The sequence below is a fragment of the Ornithorhynchus anatinus genome, chromosome 20 (genome assembly GCF_004115215.2).
Source record: "Ornithorhynchus anatinus isolate Pmale09 chromosome 20, mOrnAna1.pri.v4, whole genome shotgun sequence".
NCBI lineage: Eukaryota > Metazoa > Chordata > Mammalia > Monotremata > Ornithorhynchidae > Ornithorhynchus > Ornithorhynchus anatinus.
This window is the reverse complement of record NC_041747.1, coordinates 12,905,252-12,918,261: the sequence shown is the minus strand read 5'-3', so window position 1 is coordinate 12,918,261 and position 13,010 is coordinate 12,905,252. Positions and strand designations below refer to the sequence as shown.

Here is a 13,010-nt window from a genome sequence, read left to right as displayed (position 1 = left end):
GAAAGGGCATCACAGGACACAGGGATCCTCAGCCGGGTTACCAGAACGGCAAACTTTCCGCACCGCTCGTCCTTGAAAGCGTGGCGAAGTTTCAAATTGATTAGAGCAAGTGAATGTAGCAATTTAGCTGGGCCTTGAGAAAGCATAACGTTTAATCCAAATTACTTGGGGCATAAGGGATCTCTTGTATTCGGTATTTCATATTAACGTCCGCTTCATATTAATGTCTGTCTCCCCCTCTAGATTGTAAGCTCGTTATAGGCAGGGAACGTGTCTGCTAATTCTGCTGTATTGTACTCTCCCCAAGTGCTTAGTACAGTGCTCTGTGCATAGTAAGCGCTCAATAAATACCACAGATTGACTGATTGATTTAGCATTAGACGAACCCCCACGGCACCTCCAAGGTGTGTATCAGCCTGGCATTTTGGGGTCTCTGCACAGTTAGAGCCCAGGTCTGGGAATCAGAAGGACCTGGGTTCTCATCCCGGCTCCGCCACATGTCTGCTGTGAGACCTTGGGCAAGTCACTTCACTTCTGTGTCTCAGTTGCCTCATCTGTACAATGGGGATTTAGACTGAGCCCACGTGGGACAGGGACTGTGTCCAACCCAATTTGCTTATATCCACCCAGTACTTACTACAGAGCCTGACACTTAGTAAGCGCTTAACAATTATTATTATTATTATTATTATTATTATTATTCCTTACCAATGCGGGAGTTGGTGGGGGTGAGGGGGAGAGCGATGCAGTCTGTTGTTTCTTCACCGACCCCTTTTTCCCCGAAATGCTTCTTCAGCCTAAAATAGTACAACATATTTTCCCTCAGACTCTGGACAATAGCGGGTCACAGGGTAGCAATTAATTAATCAAGTTGTATTTACTGAGCTCCTAGTGGGAAGGACATGGAAAGTCACATGATCATTCGATCTAGTCTATCTCTTCCGCCTGCCTCTGGCCTGGAACGCCCTCCCTCCTCATATCAGACAGACAATGACTCTCCCTGCCTTCAAAGCCTTATTGAAGGCCCATCTCCTCCAAGAGACCTTCCCTGACTAAGCCCCCCTTTTCCCTTTTCCCACTCCCTTCTGCATCTCCCTGACTTGCTCCCTTTGTTCATTCCCCAATCCCAGCCCCACAGCCCTTATGTACATACCTGTAATGTTATTTATTTGGAAGGCAGTATGGCCTAGTGGAAAGACCTTGGGTTTTAATCCCGGCTCCACCACCTCTCTGATATGTGACCTTGGGAAAGTCACTTCACTTCTCTGTGCCTTAGTTCTTTCATCTGCAAAATGGGGATTCAATTCCAGTTTTCCCTTCTGGTATTCTCATATGTACTACTGTGTTTGACTCCCCTCCCCATCACCCTGACTCACTTCCTTTGCTCTACTCCCCTCCCCACCCCACAGTACTTATATATAAATATTTATAATTATAATTCTATTTATTTGTATTAATGATGTGTGTATATCTATAATTCTATTTATTTATAATGATGCCTGTTTACTTGGTTTGATGACTGTCTACCCCCTTCTAAACTGTGAACCCATTTTGAGCAGGGATTGTCTCTATCTATTGCCGAATTGTACTTCCCAAGCGCTTAATACCGTGGCTCAGTGGAAAGAGCACAGGCTTTGGAGTCAGAGGTCATGAGTTCGAATCCCGGCTCTGCCACTTGTCAGCTGTGTGACTGTGGGCAAGTCACTTCACTTCTCTGGGCCTCAGTTCCCTCATCTGTAAAATGGGGGTGAAGACTGTGAGCCCCACGTGGGACAACCTGATTCCCCTGTGTCTACCCCAGCGCTTAGAACAGTGCACGCGGCACATAGTAAACGCTTAACAAATACCAACATTATTATTAATACAGTGCTCTGCACACAATAAGTGCTCAATAAATGGACACGGGTTCTAAACCCGACTCCACCACTTGTCTGCTGTGTGACCTGGGGCAAGCAATTTAACTTCGCCTTTCCTCAGTTACTTCATCTGTAAAATGGGGATTAAGACAGCGAGCCCCACGTGGGACAACCTGATTACCTCGTATCTACCCCAGGGCCTAGAACAGTGCTTGACCCAAAGTAAGCTCCTAACAAATACCATCATTATTAATAAATACGATTGAATGAACGAACGAATGCTTAACAAATAGCATCATTATTATTAGTTATTATTTTATGTACTTTCACCAAATGCGAATCAGGGGACGGTAATATGGAAACGCAACCGGGCTGTGGCTTAGCTGTTTAGAAGGAGGTAGAAACTTGGACCGGCGAAGTAATGAAAGTCTATCATTACGTACTCCAATCCCTTAATGCTAAGATCTTTCCGTATTGTGACCCACCCTGGGTTGGTCACCCGGGTGGGGAGTTGAATGATATCCCCGGGCCTTCCCAGTTTTCATTTCTGTGACCGGTGACAACGCCCTCCATTCTCTTAGAACAGGAACCAAAACAAATGCCCTTCATTGTTAACTTAGAAATTACAGTATGCCCTCCTTTAGGAGGTTCCGAAGGAAGACAATCACCTGCTAATTTGGCCAATGCATAACGTCACCATCCACCTATAATGCCGTGATATTTTTGTTAGGAGAATGCAGCTGGCCGGAGGGTAGGGAACATAGCCGATGAGAAACGTTTTGGATCCGATGCTTATGGATTTACCGTCATTTCAGTAGTTCGCTAGCCGACGGTAGGGAGGATAGGCTTAGTGGAAAGAGCCCGGGCTTGGGAGTCACAGATCGTGGGTTCTAATCCCGGCTCCGCCACTTATCAGCTATGTGACTTTGGGCAAGTCACTTCAATTCTCTGTGCCTCGGTTACCTCATCTGTAAAATGAGGTACCTGAAAGTTTGCTGTAGGCTGGGAATGTGTCTGTTTTTCGTTGCGTCCTACTCTCGCAAATGCTTAATACGGTGCTCTGCACACAGTAAGCGCTGGATAAATGCGATTGAAGGAATGAATGAATAAAATGGGCATTAAAACTATGAGCCCCACGTGGGAAATGGACTGTGTCCAACCTCATTACTTTGTATCTGCCCCAGTGCTTAGGACAGTGGCTGGCACATAGTAAGCACTTAAAAAATACCATTAAGAAAAAGAATGTCTGTCCATCCATCAATCAATGATATTTATTGAGCACTTATTGCGTGCAGTGCGCTGTACTAAGCTCTTGGGAGAGTACAATAAAACATAAGTGATAGACACAGTCCCTGCCTACGATAAGCCAGCTAGACTGTAAGCTCGCTGTGGGCAAGGAACTTGTCTACCAACTCTGTTGAATTGCATTGTATAGTGGATAGAGCACAGGCCTGGGAGTCAGAAGGTCATGGGTTCCAATCCCAGATCAGCCACTTGTCTGTGTTTCACCTTGGACAAATCACTTCACTCTCTCTGGGCCTCAGTTACCATATCCATAAAATGGAGAATAAGACTGTGAGCCCCATGTGGGACAGGGACTGTGACCAACCTGATTAGCTTGAATCTACCCCAAGGCTTAATACAGTGCCTGGCACAAAGGAAGCACTTTAGAAATACCACTTTTTTTTAAAAAAAGTACCTAGGCAGATGTGTTGCCGGTTGACTCTGGAAGCAGGACTAGTGATATTCAACTCCAAGCATCTGCCCTGTGATGCCTCACTGGGTTGGAGCTCGATGCTAGCTTTGACCCACATGGGCTCAGAATAGGCAATTCCCTCAAAAACACGCCTAATTTTGGGAGTTGAAAATTCCCCCGCCGCTTCCCTGCCTGAGTCTTAGTCAAAGGATCAGGGGAATCTTTCCCCAGTTTGCCCCTCCGAACCAAATGTGCAAAGACTGGTACTGAGCCTGTCTGAGCACGCAAAGTTCTAGGGAGGAGGACACACCTCAGAACCAAACAAGAAAGGATTCACTCCTTGTAAGGGGACCTTGGAAAGGTCGGGGACTAGAGTCGGGGGGAACCCATCCTATAATTTTGGAGTGGGAGAGGGTTTCTGAGGGGTCAGTGTTGAGGAGAAACTTCCAGGAGACGGCCTCTGTCCCAAAGATGAACTCCCCCCTTCTAGTCTGTGAGCCCTCTGTGGGCAAGGCTTGTCTCTATTTGTTACTGAATTGTACTTTCCAAGCACGTAGTCCAGTGCTCTGCACGCAGTAAGTGCTCAATAAATTCGGTAGAATGCATGAATGAACTCCATCAGTGTATTTATCAATATATTTATCCTTGCCGTTGGCACAGCTAAACCAAGAAGGAATGCAAATTAAATCGGACCTCCGAAATTGCTAATTTGGTGGATGAAGGCTAAGTCTTTGTTTACACAGGAAATATTCCCGAAACGCTTCGAGACCCATTCTTCTGATCCTCCGTCTGTTGGCTCCAAGAAAAACCTGGCAAGAAACACCAGGTTTACCTCTTTGGCTTCCTGGAGTACATACCGCATACCTCCCAAGAATACATAGTGTACCCCCCGGCTCAGAAGAGCCAGATATTGTGTTCACTTTTCCTGCCAGCCCAGTTGATTAAGCTAACTTTGATTTCCCACGTCCCGAACAATCGCCCTCCGAAAGTCTGGCACCGGATCATTCAAACATCTCTCCGGCTTCTAAAAATCACAGGCTCAGTTGGAGGGATGCCAGGAGAATATTTGCGGGGCCCCCGATTGATAAAACTTCCATCAGCCTCTGCGATGAAATATTCCTGTTTCCTTCTAATGGCTTGAAGGCCCATTTGAAGCAGCGATTGAAACTAAGGACAATTTGACCGTGAAGAGGGCAGAAAGTAACCTCATTTGGAGAACAGTGTGACTTAGTGGATAGAGCGCAGGCCTGGGAGTCAGAAGGTCATGGGTTCTAATTCCAGCTCTGCCACATAACTGCTGTGTGACGTTGGGCAAGTCACTTTGCTTCTCTGGGTCTCATTTACCTCATTTGTAAAATGGGGATTAAGAGTGGGAGTCCTATATAGGATAAGGACTGTGTCCAACCTAAGTTGTATGTACTCCAGCGTTTAAAACAGTGCTGGGAACGTACTAAGCGCTGAATAAGTACCAAAATTTAGCTAAGATTTTTCTCTAGACAGACTGAAGTGGACCTGCAGCCAGGCCAAATGACCTACATACCCTTTCAAGTTTAACCACCTGAGAAGTAGTGTGACCTACTGTATAGAGCATGGACCTGCGAGTCAGAGGACCTGGGTTCTAATCCCGGCCCTGACACTCAGCTGCTCTAAACTCTGGACTGTAAGCTTGTCTGGGCAGCGAATGTATCTGTTATATTGTTCATTCATTCGGTCGTATTTATTGAGTGCTTACCGTGTGCAGCGCACTCTACTAAGCACTTGGAAAGTACAATTCAGCAACAAAGAGAGGCAATCCCTGCCACAGCGGGCTCACAGTCTAGAAGGGGGGAGACAGACATCAAAACAAGTAAATGGGCATCAGTAGTATCAATATAAATAAATAGAATTATAGATATATACACATCATTAATATATATGTGTATATATGTACACATAAGTACTGTGGGGTTGGGGGGTAGAGCAAGGGGAACGAGTCGGAGTGACAGGAAGGGGAGGGAGAGCAGAGGAAAAGGGGGGCTTAGTCTGGGAAGGCCTCCTGGAGGAGGTGAGCCTTCAGTAGGGCTTTGAGGGGCAAGTGTGATTGATTGAAGTCTAATCGATTGAAGTCCAAGTGACTGATGTCTAATTTCCCTTTACACTCCAGATCCGGAAGGAGAGTGGAAAAGGGGCAATCTGAAATTATCTTACTTTTAAATTATTAATATTAGCTGTATCGTTATTAATAAAAAGTTAAGACCCACAAGTAATAAAAATACTAATAATAATAGTTGTGGGTTTGATTAAGCATGTACTGTGGGCCAAGCACTGTTCTGCAAGCTGGCATAGATCATCACCATTATCATGATCAATGGTGTTTTTTGAACTCTTACTGCGTGCAGAGCACTGTACTAAGCATTTGGGAGAGTACAGTACAACAGAGCTGGTAGACGTGTTCTCTGCCCACAGAGAACTGCAGGGGGAGATGGACAGTAATACAAATAAATAATTCATAATATATCATTTATAGATACAAGATAATCAGATCAGGCATAGTCCCCGCCCCACACGGGGCTCACAGCCTAATTGGGAGAGAACAGGGATCGAAGACCCATTTTACAGCTGAGGAAACCACGACCCAGAGAAGTGAAGTGATTTGTCCAAGGTCACTCAGGAGATGGGTGGTGGAGTCGGGTTAGAGCCCAGGTCTTGGGACTCCTGTGTTAATAATAATAATAATAATGGTACTTGTTAAGCGCTTACTATGTGCCAAGCACTGTTCTAAGCGCTGAGGTAGCTCTTCATCCCACCTCTCAGCCCCACAACACTAATGTGTATATCCATAACTTACTTATTTAATCAATGTCTGTCTCCCCTTCTAGACTCTAAGCTTGCTGTGGGCACGGAATGTGTCTGTTATATTGTACTCTCCCAAAGCGCTCAGTACAGTGCTCTGCCCACAGTAAGCACCCAATAAATATGATTGATCGAGAGATTGGGTTGGGAGTCTGACGAAGAGCTCAGTTTGATGTGGGTTCTGTACCATTACCGTAACAGTTTAGAAAACCAAGATTTCAGGGAGAGATGGAAGACCCTTTACACAGTTCACTCTGGGTTACCAACTCTGTTTTGTAACTCTCTTCTCCAGGAGTGTGGTCTTTTCTTAGGCCTCGGTTTTGCCTTTCCTCCACATTCTGTGATGCTCATGGTATCCAAAGGCTTTTAGAAAACAAGTCTGCACCCAGAAAGAAAGCAGGCAGCCAGCCCGACGGATTTCACCAGCTCTGTCTCTTCTGTTCCCTTTCGGTTTGGTTTCCGTGAGCTCCTCGAGGAGGAAGCCCGTGACCTCTGCTCTCCTATGAATCCAGTTCAGTGAGTTTTGGCTACATTCATTCATTCCATCGTATTTATTGAGCCCTGACTGTGGGCAGACCATGGTACTAAGCGCTTGGTAAAGTATAATACGACAATAAACCGACACAGTCCCGGCCCCAAACGAGTTTACGGTCTAGAGGGCTACATCCTAGTCCAGAGAGGTTAATTGCCGAAAGGAGGCAGACAGGAAACGTGGCTCTCTGGGAATTCTAGGTGGGAGGCAAAGCAGCTGAAATGGTGGGCTGGGAGAAATGTTTGCGGGTTTCAAATTATTTCGCTCCAGTCCGCAAGGCTCGCTTAGTTGCTTACGGTCCTCTCGGCCGGAAGCTCATTGAGGACAGGAATGTGTCTGTTACATTGTTATGCTGTACTCCCCCAACTGCTTAGTTCAGTGCTGTGCACACGGGCTTGTCTTATGCTAGTCATTTCCGACCCAGAGCGATTCCAAGGACACATCTCTCCCAGAACGCCCCGCTCTCCATCTCCCCTCGTTCCGGCAGTGCATCCATAGAGTTTTCTTGGCAAAAATCCGGAAATGGTTCACCATTGCCGCCTTCCGCGTAGTAAACTCTGCGCACAGTAAGGTCCCGATAAATATGACTGATTGACTGACTGACCATATATGCCAAATACAGGATCCAAAAATTTACTATGCGGTTCTAAATGTGCCACATAGTTTCTCTCTCCAAGGTATCTGTTTATGAGCTTACCACCAAGAACCGTAGCTCTGTTGTTGCTGAAGCCTGGTCGTCAAAAGCAATGTCTCTTGCTGCCAAAAATAGATCATCAAACGGGAGAGTGAGAGGTCTCAAGCTACTCAGCTCAAGGACGCTGGGACCGATACTTTGGATTTTGGCTACAGTGCAGAGATCCAGCATTGTAGAGGGTATAGGGCAGTTTAATAATAATGATTATAATAATTAAGGTATTTATTAAGCGCTTACTATGTGCCAGGCACTATACTAAGCACTGGGATCGATACAAGCAAATTGGGTTGGTCACGGTCCCTGTCTTTCGTGGGGCTCAATCCCCACTTTACAGATGAGGCCCAGAGAAGTGAAGTCACTTACCCAAGGTCTCACAGCAGATAAGTGGCAGAGGTGGGATTAGAACCCAGGTCCTTCGGACTCCCGGGCCCATGCTCTTACCACTAAGCCATGCTGGCTCTAAATGTTTTTCAGCCACTGACCCTAAAGGAGTATTACCCCTCTAGAACCTGGTAGGAGTTCAGGAAAGCTGTCCCCCTTAAAGAGCGCCAGACACCCCAGAATTTTTGAGGATCTGGACTCGGGCTGACAATTGTTCCAGTGAGTGAGATGACCGTGAGACTGTAAGCTCGTTGACTGTAAGCCCATGGTGGGCAGGAGATGTGTCAATTGTTGTATTGTACTCTCCCAAGCGCTTAGCACAGTAAGGGCTCAGTAAATACAATGGAAATACATTGAATCGAATGAATGACTGCTACTCACTCCAATCCCCTCCTCCTTGCTCAACATAAATTGCGGCACTTAAATCTTCATCCATAAATTCAATCCTTTAACCCTGGAGTCCTCACAACCCCTCTGATACTTCACCTCTCTTACTCCACTCTGCTTCTCCCCTCTGACGACCCCCGTCTGAGTAACGATCCCTCTCTGTGAGTCATTATTTAGGGATGAACTCAAGACGTTTTCCGTGTTCCTGGCGTGTCCCGTATCCGGTCTGTGCCCAGATGGAGAGTTCACGTCTCTGTGACCCAAGAGGATGGGACGTTCTTTCTGCAAACCACTACATCTGCTGCTTCTCAAGTGGTTCTCTTCAGAGGCAGCGTTCGTTTTCTCTGTCCTGATTTTCCCTCCAGAGAAAACTATGGATCACCACAGATAAGGTCCTCTGAGGGCCCACGTGATCACAAGAAACGGCAGAGAGGGGGAAACGAGCGACAAAATGATTCTGTACTTTTCCCTCTGGTTTTTGTCCCCAGATTCCTCTTAGTTCCTCTTTACTTCTACTTAGTACGTCTTTACTTCTCGGATAGTGGGTAAGTGGCTTCTTATGAAGACATGGTTTGGCTGCTGAGGAATTCTCCCAGATGGGAACTGGTGTTAATCTTTCTTTCTCATCCCCCTGGGTCAAACACATTACCTCCATGACAGTGTGTGTCACCATCCTCTCAGGAAAAATGGTCATCCGAGTTCTCAACTCTGCTGTGGATATAGGTCGCTATTTGCTAACTAAATATTGATTTCGCTGATAAGGAAGCTTCCCACTGCCCCAATAAAACCATGCCCTTTCTTTTTTCTTCCACAGGACTATTTTTATCCGAGATATATGGGTGAGTTTAATTACAACTTTCTCTAATTGGCCCTTTTTTTAAAAATGGTATTTGTTAAGCGCTTACTATGTGCCAAGCACTGTACTAAAGGCCGGGGCCCCACATGAGGCTCGTAGTCTAAGAAGGAGGGAGAACAGGTATCAAATCCCCATTTTGCAGATGAGGGAACTGAGGCACGGACTTGCCCAAGGTCACTGTTACGTGGCATGTTCCATGGGGGAAAAACGGATAGCAGGAGTTGAGTCAAAAAGACTCTTTTAAGACTGTCTCTTCACCAGTCCAGAAGGAAAATGACAGTGGGGTCATTAGGTGGAGAAATTGGGGCAAATTCTAAAGACCGCTCCAAATTAATCAGGTCCCACAGAATCTGTGAACAATTTGGCTGCTTCTGTGAATGAATAAATCAGTCAGTCATATTTATTGAACGCTTACTGTGTGCAGAGCGCTGTACTAAGTGTTAATTAAAGACCTCTGTCTTTTTAGAAAAATTCTACATGGCTTCAGATTACTCGATCCCCCATGTGGTTCTGTTTGCGTTACGTCCCTGGCAATAGCAACGTGGTCTGGGAGTCAAAGGACCTGGGTTCTGATCTTGGGTCTGCCTCTTGTCTGCTGGGTGACCTTGGGCAGATCACTTAACTGCTCTGGGCCTCAGTTTCTTCATCAGTAAAATGGGGATTCAGTACCTGTTATCCCTCCCACTTAGACTAAGCACTTAAAAAATATTTTCTCCCAGCGCTTAGGAGAGTGCTCTGACCACATTAAGCACATGAAAAATACTCTTTCTACTTTTTCTTCATTTGAGTAGCCAATTGTATTTCTGTTGGTGACTTGTCCAATATTATGTCAGAGCTCACATTTTCAGTTTACAGTATACTTTCATCCATTCAGTTGTATTTAGTGAGCTCTTACTATGTTTAGAACACTGTGCTAAGTGCTTGGGAGAGTACAATATGACAATAAACAGGCAGATTCCCTGCCCATAATGAACTTCCAGTCTGCACTTTTCAAGAAGGGTGAACACGGGGGAGAATTTTCTCTGAGTGTACTGAACATCCAGATAGTGATCATCTTTGCAATTTGACATCGCCCTCCCATTTGAAATGGCCTACAACTCCCTAGTGGATAATCTTTCTGGAAATCAGACATGCCTCTTGTGCACTGACTGGAGTGTGTTTTTCAATACCTAACTGTAGATTGTAGACTATATGTACAGTTTGGTCATCTCTCATTTTCTTGTTTTATTAGAGCTAAAATATTTGTACAAATATAAACCTACCTTCCCAGTCATTTTTTAAAACCTAGTGGGGATGGCAGGTGGTATTCATTCATTCATTCATTCATTCATTCATTCATTCATTCGTATTTATTGAGCACTTACTGCATGCAAAGCACTGTTCTAAGCACTTGGGAGAGTACGATAAAACAATAAACAGACACATTCTCTACTCCCAGGGAGCTTACGTATACGATCTGGTCACCTGTCATTTCCTTGTTTTATTACAGCTAAAATATTTGTACAAATATAAATCTACCTTCCCAGTCATTATTTGAAACCTTACGGGGATGAGATGTAATCCGGTCCTATTCCTTGGCAAATAGCAAGTAATGAAAATGTCCCTTTCTCTTCTGCAGAATGCATTCAGAAATATGGGTCGCCTTATACCAAAAGTCCAGATTTCATTACGTGCGTTCACAGTAAGTTTCTATTCTACCTTTCTTATTTTTTGTGCTTCACTTGGGCTTGATGCTGATTTTATTCTAGTTTTGGGAAGGAGCTAACAGGCTCTCCCACACTTATTTCCTGTTGTCGCGCACGGGGACAGGAGAAATGTTTGATTTGCAAACGGATATCATAAGCAGAATTGTTGCTGTTTGAGTTTCCCCAAGTTTTAGGAAGACTGTCAGCTCACTGTGGGCAGGGAATGTGTGTCTACCAAATGTGCTGTATGGTAGTCAATCGTATTTATTGAGCGCTCACCGTGTGCAGAGCAATGTACTAAGCACTTGGGAGAGTATGATAGAATAATAAACAGACATATTCCCTGCCCACAGTGAGTGTACAGTCTAGAGGGGGAGATATACACTAATATAAATAAGTAAATGATAGATATGTTCATAAGTGCCGTGGGGTTGGGAGGGGGGGATAAAAGGAGCAAGTCAGGGTGACGCTGAAGGGATGGGAGAAGAGGAAAGGAGGGCTTAGTCAGGAAAAGCCTTTTGAAGGAGGTAAAGCCTCATGGATGTAGTAAGCGCTTCTCCTCTCCCAAGCGCTTACTACAGTGCTCAACACGCAGTAAGTGCTCAATAAAATGATTGATTGATTTGGGTCACAGGTCACAGTCAGTCTGCAGGCCCTTCCCTTTCCCTTATCTGTAATTTATTTTAATGTCTTTCTCACTCTGCAGACTTATAAGTTCCTTGTGGGCAGATATCATGTCTACCAACTGTCACATTGTAATAATAATAATTGTGGGAGTCAAGAGGTCATGGGTTCTAATCCCGGCTCCACCCCTTGTCTGCTGTGTGGGCTTGGGTAGGTCACTTTACTTCTCTGGGTCTCAGTTCCCTCATCTATCAAATGGGGATTGAGACTGTGAGTCCCACGAGGGTCAGGGACCGTGTCCTATCCAATTTGCTCGTCCAATCCCAGCCGTTAGCACAGTGCCTTGGCACATAGTAAGTTATTAACAAATATGTTAATGATAATAATCTCCCTCACGCTCCCTCTGGTCACCTCCTACTCATCCCGTCTCATTCATTCAATTCAGTTGTATTTACTGAGCGCTTACAGTGTGGGGAGCACTGTACTGAGCAGTTGGGAGAGTACAGTACAACAATAAACAGAAACATTCCCTGGCCACAACAAGCTTAATAATAACAATAATAATAATAATAATATTGTTATTTGTTAAGCTCTTTCTATGTGTCAAGCACTGTTCTAAGCTCTGGGGTAGATCCAAGTTGATCAGGTTGGACCCAGTCCCTGTCCCACATGGGGGTCACAGTCTTTTACAGATGAGGTAACTGAGGCGCAGAGAAGTCAAGCGACTTGCCCAAGGTCACACAGCAGACAAGTGGAGGAGCTGGGATTAGAGTCTAGAGGGTAGACTCTCCCCTGCCCATCCTTTTCCCCGTGTGGCTCCTCTAGACTGTAAGCTTCTTATGGGCAGGAAATGTGTCTGCTGTTGAACTGACCACTAATGACCTCCCGGCTTGTTCCATGCTCCCTGTTTTCCATGACTTTGCTGGAAGGTTATTATATCGGCTTCCTCAGTGTAAGCAGGGCATCTTTTTCTGCACACTATTTATACACAGTATGTACCTTACTTTCCTTACTTTGGCTGGACAGCTGATGTGATAGAATTCATTCCTTCAATCGTGTGCAAAGCACTATACTAATCGCTTGGGAAGAACTGATTCAGTGATCTCCTCAGCTCCCTGGAGAAACTGCTTTTTATTTTCGCTTTTATGGTATCATGTGATTATTATATGCCAGGTCCTATACTTAGCTCCGGGGTAGATACAGGATAATTGAGTTGGATGCAGTCCATATCCTACATTAATCAATGGCATTTATTTATTTATTTATTACTGTGTGCAGAGTACTGTACTAAGCGCTTGGAAGAGTATAGCCACTTGTCTGCTGTGTGACCTTGGGCAAGTCACTTCACTTCCTCTGTGCCTCAGTTACCTCATCTGTAAAATGGGGATTAAGACTGTAAGCCCCACGTGGGACAACCTGATTCCCTTGTGTCTACCCCAGCGCTTAGAACAGTGCTCTGCACATAGT

General features: G+C 45.2%; 1 protein-coding gene across 1 annotated transcript in view; it reads left to right on the top strand.

The window, feature by feature from the left end:
- The window catches only part of GAS6 (growth arrest specific 6), a 64,542-nt gene that overhangs the window by 18,276 nt on the left and 33,256 nt on the right, over positions 1-13,010 (top strand). The window contains exons 3-4 of the mRNA XM_029048203.1: positions 9,193-9,217; positions 10,853-10,915. Coding sequence (XP_028904036.1) covers positions 9,193-9,217; positions 10,853-10,915 — 88 coding nt within the window. The remainder of the gene's footprint in view (positions 1-9,192; positions 9,218-10,852; positions 10,916-13,010) is intronic.